The sequence below is a fragment of the Hippocampus zosterae genome, chromosome 6 (genome assembly GCF_025434085.1).
Source record: "Hippocampus zosterae strain Florida chromosome 6, ASM2543408v3, whole genome shotgun sequence".
In the NCBI taxonomy this organism is placed as follows: Eukaryota; Metazoa; Chordata; class Actinopteri; order Syngnathiformes; family Syngnathidae; genus Hippocampus; species Hippocampus zosterae.
The window spans coordinates 2,001,346-2,020,498 of record NC_067456.1 but is presented as its reverse complement, the minus strand read 5'-3'; the positions used below and the strand labels follow the sequence as shown (position 1 = coordinate 2,020,498).

The window sequence follows — 19,153 nt, the reverse complement described above, 5'->3', positions numbered from 1 at the left end:
TAGTAAGCCAGTCTGTTTCACATTTCCATTTTTATTTTAATTTCAACAATCTTAAGAATTTCTTTTGGTTCATTTGAAACAGGTATATCACATGCAACTGCTTATTCACTTGACTTTTTCTTAAACAGAAGTCTCCTGAGTGCAAATTGATTGATTTGAAACATAAAATGTATCACCATGACTTTTCAATAGTCACAAAACCTTTGACTCGAACAACAGGGAAATGAACAAGCAATACACATATCCACAACTGCAAGGATCATTTGAAATATGACATATCAGTCAATATAAACACGGAGTGATGTCTTGTTAACTCGTGAGTGATGCCCTCTAGTGTCTAAATGCTATTACTCATTTAGTGAATGCTATTACTCATTTAGCCACTAGAGGGAAGCAGTACTCTATGAAACATCACTCACCAGTCTACGAGACCTCAGTCAATGCAACACGTGTTCCATTGCGCCCAACCTGCGGGCCAGACGGCACTGATTTTATGACAGGGGCCAAGGGCCGGATGAAATTCGACCGCGGGCCGGATTTGGCCCGCGGGCCGGACTTTGGACATGCCTGATCTAAGATCTTGTTGAACAACCTAGTCAGAAACACCACTGCCACCTCTCCTAGACACTTCCATACCTCCATTGGCAAATTATCAGGCCCGAGTGCCTTTCCACTCTTCATCCTCTCGAGTGCCCTCCTCACATTTGTACAGAATTAACCCTGATTGATCAGAGCCAGATTCAGAAAACTTTATTTATCCCCGTGGGGCAGTTAGAGTTGTGCGGGAGCGGCTTATTATAGAGCCTAGGATGAGGGTGGACCTGTAAGCTTAGCACTTGAGGTAGTGGTTCAAGCAACAAAATAGTATTGCACATCCCCTCGCTGTCCTGCAAGCTGGGAACCGCAGCCGACATGTTTTATGATTAAATCAAAAGACTTAAAAAAATTATCTACCTAAATCAAAAAACATCAATAACGGGGTTCAATTTAAAAATGTACATAAATGATGTGAAAGTTCGCTTCTGACGCCTTGGTCAGACATTATGTTGTGACGTCACGCCAGACGACAAATGAAGAGACTGCAACGATGTCCATTAATTTGATGAAAATCACTTTAGCCATTCTAGAATTGTACTTTTGTATTGTATATTGTTTAGTTCAGAGTTATAACCTTTTATGAAACGCGAGTTGCCGATTGAAGAGAGTACCCACTGCCGTGATATGCGTCGTCAGCACTGTACGTCGTGACGTCAGCACCGTAAAAAATACAAATTATTTTAAAATGTATGTTATGTGTACTATTATCTAGTGTTAACCTATATTTTAATCGATATGATTTACATTGCGATCAAACGTGGTCAGTGCGTCAGTTACGTCACTTCCTGCTCGGCCTCACTCCCAGGCTCGGCGGGACCTTGCTGGAGCTGTCATTCATGCGCCGGGAGAGTCGAAGGGCGTCCGGGCACCCGGCAGACAGGCGAGCCGCTCCTCAGCGTTTCTGGAGGTCAGTAAGCCGCCCCGCGGATTGCTGATGAATATTTTACAGACGCGAGCTGGCTTCCGGGTGTCATTGTACAAGCTAAATAAAAAAATGCCGGCGGTCTCCGGAATTTGAATCCGACACCCATCTCACTTCTTGTTAGCTGACATGCTAGCCCGTTAGCTAGCGCCGTTGACGGAGTTGAGCAACCTTGAGGCGGAACTGAAACGTGACTTTTAGTGCCTCCAATGCTCGCCAACGAGCGTGATTTTGTGCCAATTAAACTTTGGATTGAGGGCATTTTGGTATACCTGCTCACACCGTATCGCCCCCAAAAAACAACAACAAAGAACCAAGTTGAAAGTAGGAGCTAGCAAGCTAATTCTACAAGCAAGTAGCTCTAATGCTAGTCACGAAGCCATCCAAGTGTTTCTACGCGACAGTGTGAATGTGTTATTTATTAGTTCGCTTTGACCGTTTGTGTCACTCTTGCTGGGTGTTGAACATTGTTTTCGCAAGGAAGACGAAAAACAAGGCTGATTGACGATATGGGGAAGAGGACGCGATGATTGACAGGGGCCTCGTTCAGTAGAAAATCAGCTGAGTCTATTTTTAGGCGGGATTCCAACACGACCACCAATCAGGAATGGAGAGATTGCCGGTGGGCGGGCCCAGATAGGGCACGGAGGAGGCGAGAGAGCGAACAAGGTCAAAATCTTGTTCAGCTTCTTTTCATCTGCTGGTCGAATCCAAAATTACCTGTTTTACCGCTTTTCAAATCGAAAACATTTTGGGCGAGAAGTGTGAGAAAGGTTCCAGGACTGCTGTCACAACATTCAGTCTTTAAAGAGGTCTTAATTTCCTCAACTGTACTTATAGAGCACTTGAAAACAACCACCGCTGTTTTACGAAATACTCTACATCAGGCATGTCCAAAGTCCGGCCCGCGGGCCAAATCCGGCCCGCGGTCGAATTTCATCCGGCCCTTGGCCCCTGTCATAAAATCAGTGCCGTCTGGCCCGCAGGTTGGGCGCAATGGAACACGTGTTGCATTGACTGAGGTCTCGTAGACTGGTGAGTGATGTTTCATAGAGTACTGCTTCCCTCTAGTGGCTAAATGAGTAATAGCATTCACTAAATGAGTAATAGCATTTAGACACTAGAGGGCATCACTCACGAGTTAACAAGACATCACTCCGTGTTTATATTGACTGATATGTCATATTTCAAATGATCCTTGCAGTTGTGGATATGTGTATTGCTTGTTCATTTCCCTGTTGTTCGAGTCAAAGGTTTTGTGACTATTGAAAAGTCATGGTGATACATTTTATGTTTCAAATCAATCAATTTGCACTCAGGAGACTTCTGTTTAAGAAAAAGTCAAGTGAATAAGCAGTTGCATGTGATATACCTGTTTCAAATGAACCAAAAGAAATTCTTAAGATTGTTGAAATTAAAATAAAAATGGAAATGTGAAACAGACTGGCTTACTAAAATTTGTTGAACAATATTGTTGTTCAATGTAAAGAATGTCAGCCAAGGTCGGCCCCCCGACATTTTACCACATAAAATCTGGCCCCCTTGGCAAAAAGTTTGGACACCCCTGCTCTACATGGAGCAAAAAAAAAAACAGAGTGACAGAGTGTTGACAACTTTGCCACTTGTTTGCTATATTTAGTGTGGTATCGAAAGCCCTCAAGCGACTTATTTTTCTCCTCCAAACAAAAACGACTTGATTTCCCGCCAAGGGGTAGAACTAATGAGCAGAATAATTTTGTGTGACAGGAAACGAGCCCTGTGGAAGGCAATCACAGTTGATAGCTGACTTTGAGTGAAAAAAAAATCTGAAGCATGATGTGTAAATTTATACAAGACAAAGCACTTATTTTCACATCACGAAAAGAAAACAAAATAAATTTGTGTTTTCTGTGGAATTTGATCCTGGCGAGGGGAAAAAAACAGTTTCAAAGCATTCATTTGGTATTAGGAGGAACAATGGAATTCCAACAAGGAAACCCAAAGAAACCTTGTTTTAAATTAGTTCTTTTTTTCTAGAATCAATTTGGTATTAAAAAGTGAAAATCTTCTTTTGAATGCTTTTATTTCTCACATGTTGTGCATTTCATCCCAGGATCTGATTGGAGGAAGGCACCTGTGGAAATTGCTGTCCAACCGGTACTGCCGTGACATTGAGGACGCCTTGATTTTGTAAAAAGAAAATTTCCTTTGGATTAAGCGGCATCTTTATCATACTCAGCGTTGCTTCGCTTGCGGCCACGTGCGCGTGAGCTTAAGGAGGACTACACCACGAATGCATCGCTTAAGGACTTGTGCGGCGCGTTTGCGTCCGCTCACCGCCTCGCAGGCGGCTCAGACTGTAGGCCCGCAGCGGCCAGTCACAGGCCCGGTCCCCTCGGGCGCAAGGACGTTGGGGCAATTCAGGTGCTACACGGCGCCCGTGGCCTCTGAGCCCTTTCTGAACGGGACTAGTTCCAACTACGTGGAGGAGATGTACTTCGCCTGGCTAGAGAACCCCAAGAGCGTTCACAAGGTGAGCGCCGGTGGGGAAGTGATGTGCTCCCTCTTTTGCGTTCCAGTTAAGTGGCAAGTAGCAGCAGTATTTTGGAATAGCTGCAAAAGGAGGGCTGGCTGACTCCAAACCAAAGTGCATAACCGTACACTTTGAGAGTTCACGGGTACAAATACTTTTGGATCAGACTTCTGAAAAGGTGCTGAGCTGAAAGGTGTCTGGTAGGCAAAAAAATGAAAAAATACTGTATGTTGTAATTTCTTCTTTCCACCACCACCCCTGCCACCCTCATAATCGCGATACGGATTTAATATGCGATTCTTTTCACAACCACAAGCAATCTGCATTACACTAAATACCTGATTCATACATTGTTGAAGTGTTGTAGCTTATTGTTAGCGTCTCTCCCTCACAATAATGGCGCTCTTCAAGTTCTCAATGTTTTTGTTCAAGCAAAATATTGTGGGCTACCACAACTATTCTGTCCTCACCTGAGGACAGCCAGCGTGGTGTTGTTGTTTGGTTCCTCAACAGTGACTGGAATCTTGGGGCGTGTTTGCTCGGGTCATCTGGCAGCGCTCCACAAATGACTCACATTTCATTCCTCAGTAGAAACGGGAAGTTAGCATCCAGCTAAACAACACTCCACCCTTTGTAAATATTGGTCAGTGTGACTCAGGCCCAGAGTTTGGGAATCTGTCTCATACGGACTTATCTCATGACCACTCAGTGCTAACTGCTCGCGGCTAACACTCAGCTAGGAAGTAGCGTGGCCTGTAGCAGTGAATGTTTGCCCCTGAAGGATGACGACAAAGTCTTTTCTGACCACCTCCTCTCCTGTGACTCAAGTCACGAGATAAGGGCTGCTCGATGCTAGCTGCTATCGGCTAGTTCGCACACTTAGGAGCTAGCATAGCATGTAGCATCTACTGAGCAAAATGTTAACCTCTGATGACTGACGACAGTGGTTTCTATCATCATCCTTTTTTTTTCAAGTGTGGCCCTTTTTCATAGGATGCTAATTACTATCAGCTAACATGGATGCCTAATAACTTTAGCTTGTCCCTGCTAATTTCTAGCAGCGAATGTATACACTTAGAAATAAATCAAGTTGACTTGAGGAACTTAGTATAGCATGTAGCGGGTCGTGGAAAAACTGCTCTAACATGTATTGCCGTTCCCGTCTAGTCGTGGGATGTGTTTTTCCGCAACGCCAATGCTGGTGCCCCGCCCGGTGCCGCCTATCAGTCCCCTCTGGGCTTGTCCGCCAGCCCTCAACTCTCCTCTTTGGTGGGAGCCCAGCCCAACGTGGAGAAACTGGTGGAGGACCACCTGGCTGTGCAGTCCCTCATCCGTGCCTACCAGGTACACGCAAACGCAAGCATTGCTAACATGTTAAACAGCATGCCTCCATTTTTGATTGCAAATTTTGACCTTAAATTTAGTTTTTAAATCAGCTCAGATTTGTAATGATTAAAATAAATAGCAAAATATGTTGTATGGTTAATTTTAGGGGTTTAAAAAAAGAGTCTCGGTTTTAAACAGTGTATGAATAATTGACTTCACCTGTGTGGAGTTTACATATTCTCCCAGTACCTGCGTGGTTTTTTTTTTCCCTTCGGTATTCATGTTTCCACTCACATTTCCATTATAAATCAAGGTGTATTCCAAAAACATGCACGGTTGGTTAATTTAACAGCCTGAATTGTCCGTAAGTGTGACTGTGACTGTGAGTGTGAGTGCTTGTTGTTTTTATGTGTTGTTTTAATATAATACATTAAATCTTTACTCATGAATCAATTATGTAATGAGATAATTGAATGCAAAATAAAAAAAAGATGAAATAAAGAGATTCTAATGAAGCAAGTTTAGGCGGGAGGTCGCCACAGGACACGTGAGTCTCATGTTCGGTAAACTCAGGCCCGATTTGGACCTGTGCCAGCCCCCGTGACTTCCCTCAGCCGCACGCACACCGCAGTCTTTCCCGGGAGGCACCTTATAGGCTCGCACTCCATCCTTGACAAACCGCACGAGGATGAAAAGCGCTCAGGCACACGTGATGAGTCAGAATCCTTCTCTCCGTGTCTGGAAAGCGTTGAAATCAGCTTGTTTGTAGAGGCAGATCCGTCTCACGCCATGATGACCGCGGAAGGTAAATAGTGATGCTCCTCTGCGTGGCTGTATTAGGCCTCTTTTAACTATCTTGGGGAAGAAGAAAAAAGCTGGGACAATCAATAAATTCGACATCACGATTGGATTGATTTTTTTTCCCCCTGGTGGATTGCGAACCTCATCACAAAATGATGAATATGGTCCGCTAGTGTTCTAAAACGTGGTACTGATATCGTTCTCATTTCAATAGGAGTATCGAGAATGTTGTTCATATCTTGATTTCGATACGATAGAGATACATCACCGTGCCCCGTTGGTTAAAAAAACAAAAGCAAAAAAAAACCTCATGATATGGTATAAAAACTCCCGATGTTGTAAAAGAAAAAAAGGATAACTAAAAAAGTTTAGGGGCGGCCCGGTAGTCCAGTGGTTAGCGCGTCGGCTTCACAGTGCAGAGGTACCGGGTTCGATTCCAGCTCCGGCCTCCCTGTGTGGAGTTTGCATGTTCTCCCCGGGCCTGCGTGGGTTTTCTCCGGGTGCTCCGGTTTCCTCCCACATTCCAAAAACATACATGGCAGGCTGATTGAACGCTCTAAATTGTCCCTAGGTGTGAGTGTGAGCGTGGATGGTTGTCCGTCTCTGTGTGCCCTGCGATTGGCTGGCAACCGATTCAGGGTGTCCCCCGCCTACTGCCCGAAGACAGCTGGGATGGGCTCCAGCACCCCCCGCGACCCTAGTGAGGATCAAGCGGCTCGGAAGATGAATGAATGAATGAATGAATGAATAAAAAAGTTTAATGCAACTGTTTTCAGTAATCGGGATTAGTAAATTTTATGAAACTCAGCCACTTTGCCCACAATCTGGAGAAAAATAGCTTTTTGTGTGTGTGTCAACAAACATCAAGCAAACCCTTGAGTTGAACGGAAACATTTTGGCCGATCACCTCATCATCTTCGTTATATTTCAGATTCCGCTTCCCTCTGTTGCCGATTGGCAGTGCAGCTCTGCTTACCTTTTGATAGTGCTTCGATCTCGTTGGTTGAGTCGCCGCTTGGAAATGTCACATCTCCAGCCAGCCCGGCCTCTCGATCATCCGTGTTGAAAATGGGCATGGGGGCGGGATTATGTAAATTGTCCCTGTTGTGATGTCACAATTGGACAAAATTCAAAATGGCTCAGTTACAAGCACTTTCGAGTCAATTTTTACATACGTCGACCAAAATCGCTCGGAAAGAAACAACCGACGGGGGTGTTGAACTTTGGGGGTTACAGTGTAATTGTTGTGTGTGCGTGTGCACTTGTACGTGTGTGTGTGTGTGTGTGTAGGTGATGGGTCATCACAATGCCCACTTGGACCCGCTGGGCATCAGCTGTGTGAATTTTGATGACGCTCCTGTCAATAGCGGCTTCCAAGATGTTGGTGAGCAAAAGACGGAAAAGTGCTCTGTGCTCGTTGTGTTAATGTCGCTTCTCCGTCCCACCCGCCCTCCTCCTCCTCCTCCTCCTCCTCTTCTTCTTCCTCCTCCTCCTCTTGGTTGTGTTTGCTTGGTGTGCTGCCGTGTTCTCTCCTCCACAACCCCTCGTTTGCTTTTCCCACTCCTCGTGCTCGTCCGTGTGTTTCCTCACTTGGCTTCACTGTCCTCCATCCTCCTGTTCCTCCTCCTCTCCCGGGTGGGCTCTGTCCTCGTTCCCCTGTAGATTCGCGGTCACCAGGTGGCCCAATTGGACCCGCTTGGCATCATGGACGCCGATCTGGACGCGTGCGTGCCCACTGACATTATCACGTCCTCGGACAAGCTGGGTGAGGAACCGGAACGGCTCTGCAGACTCCTGCTGCTCTGGCCCCGCCCCCGAACACACCCCCCCCTAACCCCCACCCCTCCGCGAGCCCCAAATTACCCCCTTTTTCCGCTCCCAATCGCTTCCAAAACCTTCTTGACCATCAGGAGGACCTCTCTTCTCCTCACTTTGGTCATACACTTTGAAGGAACGTGGAGAAACATCTGCAATGTTTGGAGCCAGCAGATCCCTTGTTTTGTTGAAGACTGAAGGTCCACGATGCGGCTTTTAGGGAAGCGAAAGGTCTTGTTACTGCTTCCACGAAAAGGTTTTAGGTGCTAACTCCCATGGATGTCGCTGGCTGTGAGGTGGGAATGTGAGCCCTCTGTAGAATTTGCGGCTTTGGAGACCTGCTGCTGCGGAGCATCTTACGTTAGGGGTTGCTGCTGCTGTTGTTGTTGACAAACAAGAGGAATGGTTCAGTGACTTCAGGGTCAGCGGTTCTCAAACTTTATGGGTCCACAAATGTTTCCAAAGACTCCCGCGTAATCACCGACAATGCGTAGCCTTAAATAACATGGGAATCATTTCTCTCTTTAACAACAATCTGAACATTGCTAACCTTTTTTTTTCACTCATTTCCACGTATTGCGGTTCCTGCATGAAGAAACTCAACGGTCGAGCGGAATGTTAGGCACCTTCTGCGCCACGCAAACACCTCGATCGAGATAAAAAGACCCAAGCGGAAGTATTCCTTTGGCCAATCCGATCAGACGTCACGTCTAAAGTTCAGTCATGATAGCGTGACGTAAATCCACGGTGACGCACTTGACAATGGTGGCTTTCTGACCAAACGGCAAATTGGAGTCGATCACATCACATGTAAGCAGTTAACCCATCGCAATAACAAAAAAAGCTCTGCATGTAAAGCTCTGGCTTTCGGCAGGCAGCTGTCGTCAGCGCGCAGTTGCAAACCGTTTTGCGCACCCCGGGTCTCTGCTCCAGGCGTTCCGGGACCGCGGTTTGAGAACCGCTTTGGGAAGTTTTGTTCTTGCTGGAGTGTGATGCCTAGCGCCTCTAACAACTAATTAGCTTTAGCCTCGCTTAGCTCTCCTGCTGACGGCAAACAGGAATTAGCCCCTCCCCTATCCCCCCCCCTGGCTTGGGCTTATCCAGCCTGCGAGGCGACAGCTGCGGTTTCTGGCACCGTTTGTGAGCTCCTATGCTAAGCTGCTCCCCTAGTGGCCGTGGGTTGTATTGTAGAAGCGGGTTGTCGGTGACTAACTTTTCCGGATGTCTCCTCCCTGTGCTGCCGCTCCCTCCACCACCCCCCCACCCCCCCCACCCCCGTCCAGACGCGGTCAAGGATCGTCTGAAACTGCTCACGGTCGGAGGTACGAAAAGCAGCGCTGCTGTAGCGTAGCGTTGCGAGCTTGTGTGTGTGTGCGCCACGGACCAACTTTTGCCTTTCTTCTCCAGAGCAGCTGAGAGTCGTTCTTACAGTTTACACCGAGATACACACACACTCACTAACCCCTTCGTTAGCTACACGTCTAATCAGATCAAACGGCGTTGAAGTGGGATCCCCCCTCTCGTTGTGTGTTTTGCCGTGTGTGCAGTTAGCTTCTAGCCGCTACCGCTGAGTGTGTGTCACGTGACGATGTCGCACTGAGATTGAAGGTGAGACGCTGGCATTGTGTGACGTGTCAGGTGTGAAGATGTTTGTCCCATTCGGAAGATCTCGGCAGGAGTCTGCAGGAATCCACAATCACGGTGAGCTGAGCCTAGACGGCCGCCACGCTCACGCCACGCTTGCTGAACCCCCCCCCCCCCGAGCGGCGTTCTTAACTATTGGTTGTTCGTCGGTTGATAGATCCCAGGTTGTTTCCGGACAATTTGTCAGGACCGTTAAGAGGATGGTGTGACTCCCAACGCTTCCCCGTCATCTTGTTGCCCGATTGCTGCGCAACAACTACCCGCTGCCGAAATCATTGTTTCCCCCGATGACATTAATTAACCACCCACATGTCTCTAATTGCCCCCCCCCTCTCCCGCTTTCACATCATTTTCTCCTCACTGTCGCCGGGATAAATATCGCTGGCCTAACTGCTGTCTTGCGCCTGAAACTTCATGTCACCTTACTGCCACCTGACTCCGCCTACAAAACACGTCACCCATCACTTATGCGTCAAATGCAAGCTCGGACCGAAGCATCATCTGATCTGAATTCCAGTTAACTCGCATTTGACAGCTAACTCCCATCGCAACCGTCACCTGTCACTTAATTGGCATTTCACCGCTATCTGACGGGTGCTCGTCACCTCATTTTTCAATCTCTAATCTATTTTTTATTTTTTTTTTACGTAAAATCTACCAAATGAAAAAATCGCCCGCGTTCTCTCAAGCGTCACTTGCCTGTCAATTGACTGATGTCCCACTGGCGCCTTAACTCCCCCAACTGCCAGGTTAATTCTCCCCCCCCCCCCCCCCCTTCTTGATTGCCATTCACCTACCGCCCAACACTTAACTCGTCGCCTGAAGTCCACCTCACGATCGCACCTAACTCCCATCTGTCAATCCAACCGTCACCCGCCTTCACCCCCCCTTGTGTGACAACCATGGTCACGTCTCCGCTCGTCTTTTCCGTCCTGTCCCGTTTGCTCTGGTTGACGGTGTCCTCCTACGAACACGGCGACGTTTGCGTTAGCATGCGCGTGACGTCGCCTTTCACTGTCGGGACGCGATGAGGAGGAGGAGGATGATGGTGTCGAAGTCACCCGGCGCTGATGATTGAAGGAAGCTGCGACGTTCGAGGGAAACTTTGGGTTGATGCATCGGAACGGTTCCGTCCTTGCGGCCCGCGCCTTCACTCATCACGGCCGAGTGGCGCCTCCGTTGGCCTCTTTAGCACGGGCCTAACCTGCCATTTTGTCTCCCGGTGCATGCTGGGACGCGTAGGCTTCTACGGCCTGGACGAGTCGGACCTGGAGAAGGTCTTCAGGCTTCCCACCACCACCTTCATCGGAGGTTCCGAGAGCGCTCTGCCCTTGAAGGAGATCATACAACGACTGGAGGTTTGCACTCTCGCCACATACTCGCTGTCCGGGGAGGGGGCGGGATGATGCAAATTAGCCCGATGGCCATGTGACAGTGGGGCACAATTCTGTGACATGTTTTGAGAAAAAATCCCGCTGAGAAAAGCGTGTCAAATCTGTATCTGTGTCAAACCGCTCACCCCCTTTACATGTAATGCCGTCACCGTCCCCCAGATGGCGTACTGTCAGCACATCGGCGTCGAGTTCATGTTCATCAATGACCTGGAGCAGTGCCAGTGGATCCGGCAAAAGTTTGAGACACCGGGCGTCATGCAGTTCAACCTGGAAGAGAAGAGGACACTTTTGGCCCGCATGGTCCGCTCGACCAGGTAGCGCCCCCCCCCGCGCCCTCGACTGAAAACGTCAAAACAAGCGCGAGGAAGAACGTACGTCCACTGGCGTGCGTGCGCGTGCCATGCAGGTTCGAGGAGTTCCTGCAAAAGAAGTGGTCGGCCGAGAAGCGCTTCGGCCTGGAGGGATGCGAGTCCCTCATCCCGGCTCTCAAGACCATCATCGACATATCGTCCGGAAGCGGGGTGGAGTACGTCATCATGGGCATGCCTCACAGGTAGCACACGCGCACCCCCCCCCCACTGCATTCTGTCATCTTTTATGTGTGTGTGTGTGTGTGTGTGTGTGTGTGTGTGTGTGTGTGTGTGTGTGTGTGTCAACAAAACAAGAAATGAAGGCGTATTTGAACAATGACCTCCGCTCACAAGTTCAGTTGGACCTGCGGCAACTGAAAGTTATAAGTATTTATTTATTTTTTCTCTCCATGCTCTTTTTTCCACCAGGGGGCGTCTTAACGTTTTGGCCAACGTGATCCGTAAAGAACTGGAGCAGATCTTCTGTCAGTTTGACTCTAAGCTGGAGGCGGCAGACGAGGTAGCGAGCTCCTCTCATCGATTGCGCTCCGTTGCCCGCGGCCGCGGTTATGCCTGGCTGATGATGCGCCGTCTTCAGGGTTCCGGCGACGTCAAGTACCACCTGGGCATGTACCACCGCAGGATCAACCGCGTGACCGACCGCAACATCACCTTGTCCCTGGTGGCCAACCCGTCGCACCTGGAGGCGGCCGACCCGGTGGTGCAGGGGAAGACCAAGGCCGAGCAGTTTTACTGCGGGGACAACGACGGAAACCGGGTGAGTTGCGGCCGACCCCTGACCCCGAGCCGGACCCTGACGCCTGCCCCTCTGCATTCAGGTGATGTCGATCCTCATCCACGGAGACGCCGCGTTCGCCGGTCAGGGAATCGTGTATGAGACCTTCCATCTTTCCGACCTGCCGTCTTACACCACGCACGGCACCGTGCACGTGGTGGTCAACAACCAGGTTAGGCCCACCCCTGGAGGTCATACCTTCTCACTTGTTTGACTTGCACATGGATTTTATCAGGCAGACAACATTTGTCAGAATAATGTTACGATTAACCAATTAATTCACTGATGAATTTTAAAAATATATACTGATGTCGGGCGGCCCGGTAGTGCAGCGGTTAGCACGTCGGCTTCACAGTGCAGAGGTACCGGGTTCGATTCCAGCTCCGGCCTACCTATGTGGAGTTTGCATGTTCTCCCCGGGCCTGCGTGGGTTTTCTCCGGGTGCTCCGGTTTCCTCCCACATTCCAAAAACATGCGTGGCAGGCTGATTGAACACTCTAAATTGTCCCTAGGTATGAGTGTGAGTGCGAATGGTTGTTCGTCTCTGTGGTGCCCTGCGATTGGCTGGCAACCGATTCAAGGTGTCCCCCGCCTACTGCCCGAAGACAGCTGGGATAGGCTCCAGCACCCCCCGCGACCCTAGTGAGGATCAAGCGGTTCGGAAGATATACTGATGTCGCTTAAGACTTCATAATTCAAAGCTATGAATTACCGGCAGATCATTTGATTGTTTTCCAATTCTTCTTCTTCAGTATTTGTCAAATTTTACAAAGGAGAGATAAGTTGGCTGTTCTGGGAGGGGTGGCAATGCTTCAACGTCATTATCTTTGTCTTATGTTGTAACATGTAAAAAAAAAAAAAGCGGAAGATTTTAAACGTCTTTTTTTCGATGGATTAAGTCAGGAAGAGGACAAAGCGTTATACCCCCCTTTCTCATCGGCTAGATTGGCTTCACCACGGACCCGCGTATGGCTCGCTCGTCGCCCTACCCGACGGACGTGGCGCGCGTGGTCAACGCTCCCATCTTCCACGTCAACGCCGACGACCCGGAGGCGGTCATCTACGTGTGCAAAGTGGCGGCCGAGTGGCGGGCCACCTTCCACAAAGACGTGGTGGTGGACCTGGTGTGCTACCGGCGCATGGGCCACAACGAGATGGACGAGCCCATGTTCACGCAGCCGCTCATGTACAAGCAGATTAAAAAGCAGAAGCCCGTCTTGCTCAAGTACGCCGAGAAGCTCATCGCCGACGGAAGCGTCACCCGACAAGAGTACGAGGTGTGACCGATTGTTCCCAGTTAGCCAACCAAGTCTCTGGAAAGCGATCAAAGCATCCACATTTGATTCAAGAAGCCATTGGCACTTTTGCGGTCATTTATATTCTGTTCCTATTGTTATTCCCAAACCTGGCAAGTCATTTCAGTTGTGTACGCAGGAGGAGATTGCCAAGTACGACAAGATTTGCGAGGAGGCCCATGCCCGCTCCAAGGATGAGAAGATCCTCCACATCAAGCACTGGCTGGACTCGCCGTGGCCCGGTACGCCATCCCCAGCGCGCCCGAGCGCTCGGATCCTATCCGGGCTGCGCGTCAAAGAGCTTTTTGTGCAACAGGTTTCTTCACGCTGGACGGGCAGCCCAAGTCCATGAGCTGTCCCTCCACCGGACTGACGGAGGAGAACCTCAACCACATTGGACAAGTGGCCTCCTCCGTCCCCGTGGAGGACTTCACCATCCATGGAGGTCACGTCGAAACCGCACGTCCACACAGGCCCATCATTTCATTTCCCTCACAGTCACTCTCACTAGCCCATTTCTCCATCTATCCAGCTCTCGAGATCTATATCTGTCTTGCTCTCTGTCTCCATCTGCCTATCTAATCTCGTCTGTGCGCGCCACGTGCGGTGTTCAGGTTTGAGTCGCGTCCTGAAGGGGCGCGCCGAGATGGTTCGTCAGCGAACGGTGGACTGGGCCCTGGGGGAGTACATGGCCTTCGGCTCTCTGCTGAAGGAAGGCATCCACGTGCGCCTGTCGGGCCAGGACGTGGAGCGAGGGACCTTCAGGTGGGTTGCAGCCACTTCATCTACTCTTTGCGCACGGCTGGGCTCGAAATGTACATCAGCCTGGCGTAGTTTGTGAAGTATTGGGCGAGTTAGGGAAGAATGTGACCAGATGGAGGAACAAGGGACTATGTCGTGATTTTCTTGATCGTTATCTTAGCTGCGCTATTCTGCAGACTGCTTTACCTTGCAAGCAAAGTTTGACATGCAAGTGCGCTTTAGGCGTTTGACCACTAGGTAGCGGTGTTGCAACAAGTACTGTCACGTTTATAACCACTCCTGCCGGAATTTTTTTACCTAAACCAGGGGTGTCCAAACTTTTTGCCAAGGGGGCCAGATTTTATGTGGTAAAATGTCGGGGGGGCCGACCTTGGATGACATTCTTTACATTGAACAACAATATTGTTCAACACATTTTAGTAAGGCAGTCTGTTTTACATTTCCATTTTTATTTTAATTTCAACAATCTTAAGAATTTCTTTTGGTTCATTTGAAACAGGTATATCACATGCGACTGCTTATTCACTTGACTTTTTCTTAAAAAGAAGTCTCCTGAGTGCAAATTGATTGATTTGAAACATAAAATGTATCACCATGACTTTTCAATAGTCACAAAACCTTTGACTCAAACAACAGGGAAATGAACAAGCAATACACATATCCACAACTGCAAGGACCATTTGAAATATGACATATCAGTCAATATAAACACGGAGTGATGTCTTGTTAACTCGTGAGTGATGCCCTCTAGTGTCTAAATGCTATTACTCATTTAGTGAATGCTATTACTCATTTAGCCACTAGAGGGAAGCAGTACTCTATAAAACATCACTCACCAGTCTACGAGACCTCAGTCAATGCAACACGTGTTCCATTGCGCTCAACCTGCGGGCCAGACGGCACTGATTTTATGACGGGGGCCGAGGGCCGGATGAAATTCGACCGCGGGCCGGACTTTGGACATGCCTGACCTAAACCGAAATGTAGAGGAATTAAAGTGTATGTTTACCGTTACCACATACTTTTGTATTGCAGACGCCAGCTCACTTGATGCTAACATATGATTGGGAAAGGCCACAGACAGCCCAACAAAATTAGCCTAGCTTGTAATAAACCCATAAATGGTGCAGCATTACCTGCAGACAGTCAATACAACAACAAATTTTGCCTTTTCACTTATATGGCACATCTTACAAATTTGTCTGTGGTGTGTTGACTTTTGAACGCAAGTGTACGTGCGCTTTTCCAGCCACCGTCATCACGTCCTTCACGATCAGAACGTGGACAAGAGGACCTGCATCCCCATGAATCACCTGGCCCCAGACCAGGCACCTTACACCGTCTGCAACAGCTCCCTGTCGGAGTACGGCGTCCTCGGTCAGTCCCTCGTTTGTTCGAGATCCCGCCCGCCGCGGCCCCCCGCTTCCTGCCCGTGTGAACTTACACGTGTTACGGTGTACCCAGGCTTCGAGCTGGGTTTCGCCATGGCCAGTCCCAACGCGCTGATCCTGTGGGAGGCGCAGTTTGGCGACTTCCACAACACGGCGCAGTGCATCATCGACCAGTTCATTTGCCCCGGCCAGGCCAAGTGGGTCCGGCAGAACGGCATCGTGCTGCTGCTGCCGCACGGCATGGAGGGCATGGTGAGTGTGACGGGATACGCCGGAACGTCGCCGAGTTTAATGCTAACATGTCATGCGAAACGGCGTCGACTTCTAATAGAAATAAGCAGCCGATGGTAAAGCAGATTTAACGCTACGAGCAACAGCGAGCTTTGCAAACACACACACACGAGTAACATCAATAGAACACATACGGTTCTTGCTCTTGTTAGCTGTCATGGCGTCTTGCCAAACGGGTTCCGCGAGCTATTAAAAGCTTGCTCGAATGTAACTCGTGGAACCAAAAATGCCTTTGGATGCAGTTTTTCCTCATAAATGACATGTTTTTCCTCATGGCACCACAAGTAGGTGCACTTTATTTTATCTTGTGTATTCATAATTGTTCTGTAACCAAGCAAAAATTCTATATTCTTGTATTTGTATCCAGACGTTCGGATTGTGCAATAGAATTTAATATCAAAATATTTGATGGCCGCAGCTCCTTTCAATGATCCTCGGCTTCAAATTCGGTGACGTAGCGTGTGTGTGAAAGACGACCGGCGATGTGACGGGAACGCGGTGTGTGCGCCTCGTGACGTCCCCTGTCTCTCTCGTCTTCAGGGTCCGGAACATTCTTCCGCTCGCCCGGAGAGGTTCCTTCAGATGTGCAACGACGACCCTGACGTCATGCCCGTAAGAGATCAAGATGTCGTTCTGCTTGCACGCTGTCCTTGCGTGTGTGTGCGTGCGCCGCCCAATGGACTTGTCTCCCGCCCAGATGCTGACCGACGACTTTGCGGTGCGTCAGTTGTACGACTGCAACTGGATTGTCGTCAACTGCTCCACTCCTGGCAATTATTTCCACGTGATACGCCGGCAGATCCTGCTGCCCTTCAGGAAGCCGGTCAGACTCAAGTGCACTTGCGCACGCACCTTGGGGGGGAGGACGGCCTGCGGGGGAGTATTAAAAAAAAAAAAAAAGACATTTGACATCTCCCGTTTCTATTCCTAGCTGATTGTGTTCACCCCCAAGTCGCTTCTGCGCCACCCAGAGGCCAGGTCCAGTTTTGATGAGATGCTGCCAGGTTTGCTCTCTTGCTCTCCCTCTACACACACACACACACACATTTATATGCTTGTATAATGTTTTTCATTCCTGCTCATCCCTCGTACAGGAAGCGAGTTCCAGAGGCTCATCCCCGAGGACGGCGTGGCGGCCGAGCGTCCCGATGAGGTCAAGAGGCTCATCTTTTGCACGGGCAAAGTTTACTACGAGCTTACCAAGGAGAGGAAGAACCGCGAGATGGACGCGACGGTTGCCATTGCACGCATTGAGCAGGTACGCCGTCGCTTTTTGAACCGAGTCCCCATTTCTACTGAACTTTTTAGCGGACTGGGTATTTGATTGAGTGTTTTAGCGCTTAGTCTACTGTGCAGGGGTGTCCAAACTTTTTGCCAAGGGGGCCAGATTTTATGTGGTAAAATGTCGGGGGGGCCGACCTTAGCTGACATTCTTTACATTGAACAACAATATTGTTCAACAAATTTTAGTAAATATAAACACGGAGTGATGTCTTGTTAACTCGTGAGTGATGCCCTCTAGTGTCTAAATGCTATTACTCATTTAGTGAATGCTATTACTCATTTAGCCACTAGAGGGAAGCAGTACTCTATGAAACATCACTCACCAGTCTACGAGACCTCAGTCAATGCAACACGTGTTCCATTGCGCCCAACCTGCGGGCCAGACGGCACTGATTTTATGACAGGGGCCGAGGGCCGGATGAAATTCGACCGCGGGCCGGATTTGGCCCCCGGGCCGGACTTTGGACATGCATGGTCTACTGTATAATTCAATATCTGAACATCCCTATGCGCAACTATGTAGTCTACTACATAGTAGTCCCTCTTTCGCAATGAGAGTTGTGAGTGATGTCAGGCCGAAACGGGTCCTTGAGTCATTCTCGAGTACCCGGAATAGCTACTGACCAGGATGCCTGTGGCGTGTGCTGTGCATCCAGTTGTCTCCGTTCCCGTTCGACCAAGTCAAGGCGGAGTCGGAGCGTTTTGCCAACGCCGACCTGGTTTGGTGTCAGGAGGAGCACAAGAACCAAGGCTACTACGACTACGTCAAACCTCGCATCAGGACCACCATCCAGAGGGCCAAACCCGTCTGGTCAGCGCACCACACACACGTCGCCCTCTCTCTTTCTCTGTAATTTCTTGCGCAACCTTCTCTCCCGCTCTCATTTAACCCCTAACTTTTTCTCCCACTTCCTTCTTGCTCGGTCTCCTCCTCTCTCTCTCTATGCTTTGAGACACACTTCACTGTTTAAATCTTTTTTTTTTTTGGCCTCAGGTATGCGGGTCGTGACCCCGCCGCAGCACCCGCGACGGGGAACAAGAACACTCACCTTATGGAGCTTCAGCGTTTCCTGGACAATGCCTTCGGTCTGGATGCCTTCCAGGATCAGCAGTAGACCTCCTGATGACCTCTGACGCTGCAGTAGATGGAGTGAACCCTAACCTTTGACCCCTGTATCCCTCTCACACATACACACACGCACATCTAAAACTCCAAACAGGTTCATTTTCTTTTTATTTTGTCCTTTCTCTGACTTTGCTAATTAGATGTCACTTTCACTCTAAGACAGGATTTTTCCCAGCAGCACCTTCTACAGGCCGCCAGTGAGAACAATGATTTCTGTGCGGCTTTTGCTGATTTTAACACCCCAGTCATCTTTTTCATAGACGTGCAGGAAACATCTTCTGCATCGCACACTTTTTTTTTTCTCCACGCTTTTATGAACGAGTGTCAGGCTTTTTTTTGTGGTCGCCCAAAAACAAAAAAAGAAACCAAATAAGTTTGGTTTGATCAAAGATGGCGAAGAACCCAGCCGGGGACTTTTCCTTTGTATTCCACTTTGTTAACAGCACCGCTGTTTGGCCTTCAGCGTGTCGCCGTGGCAACGCTGGAGATTATTTTTGTGGCGAGTGTCGGTGCCAAAGGAGAGTTGAGCTTTGACGTGAACGACAAGAAAAGATCATGTATTTATTTTCCTAGAGGGGAGCCGCCACGTTCTCTTCATTGTTTTGCTTCATTCAATAAAGATTTGTTTACTCCATACATCTTTACGCTTTCTCTAATGACATCATGCCTCCATCGCAGCTGTACAGTTACATATAGACAGACAACAGACTGGATCCCATTCGATGTCAAGGCACATGCAGACAAACAACCACCACATCCGTGGATCCGCTTCACCCGGTAAGATGTTTTTTGATAACTGAGTTGTTTCCGTTAAATCCTCACCATTCACTTAATCGGCACACCCAAG

General features: G+C 48.9%; 2 protein-coding genes across 6 annotated transcripts in view; one reads left to right on the top strand and one right to left on the bottom strand.

Annotated features, from left to right (window-relative positions):
- The window catches only part of vsig10 (V-set and immunoglobulin domain containing 10), a 172,362-nt gene that overhangs the window by 60,388 nt on the left and 92,821 nt on the right, over positions 1-19,153 (bottom strand). The window contains exon 1 of one of the 2 annotated variants that reach the window (XM_052068981.1): positions 1,802-1,828. The exons of the other annotated variant lie outside the window; for it this stretch is intronic. The gene's annotated coding sequence lies outside the window, so the exon portion shown is untranslated. Of the gene's footprint in view, positions 1-1,801; positions 1,829-19,153 lie in introns of those variants that run through there. 2 annotated transcript variants of the gene reach the window in all.
- Positions 1,360-18,942, top strand: ogdha (oxoglutarate dehydrogenase a). Of its 4 annotated transcripts, XM_052068901.1 has the most exons (24): positions 1,389-1,504; positions 2,097-2,188; positions 3,612-4,031; positions 5,199-5,375; positions 7,821-7,923; positions 9,257-9,295; positions 10,860-10,975; positions 11,171-11,325; positions 11,418-11,564; positions 11,791-11,881; positions 11,960-12,139; positions 12,201-12,329; positions 13,102-13,434; positions 13,592-13,694; positions 13,769-13,897; positions 14,067-14,217; positions 15,464-15,591; positions 15,679-15,857; positions 16,437-16,508; positions 16,594-16,719; positions 16,828-16,900; positions 16,991-17,154; positions 17,837-17,991; positions 18,175-18,942. In XM_052068901.1, the coding sequence occupies exons 3-24, from the start codon at positions 3,792-3,794 to the stop codon at positions 18,293-18,295; spliced, it is 3,111 nt and encodes a 1,036-aa protein (XP_051924861.1). In that variant the 5' UTR covers positions 1,389-1,504; positions 2,097-2,188; positions 3,612-3,791; the 3' UTR covers positions 18,296-18,942. The 4 variants fall into 4 exon arrangements, with proteins under 4 accessions (XP_051924860.1, XP_051924862.1, XP_051924863.1 ...); XM_052068900.1 differs by lacking the exon at positions 2,097-2,188 and having other exon boundaries at positions 1,360-1,504; XM_052068902.1 differs by lacking the exons at positions 2,097-2,188; positions 9,257-9,295 and having other exon boundaries at positions 1,360-1,504.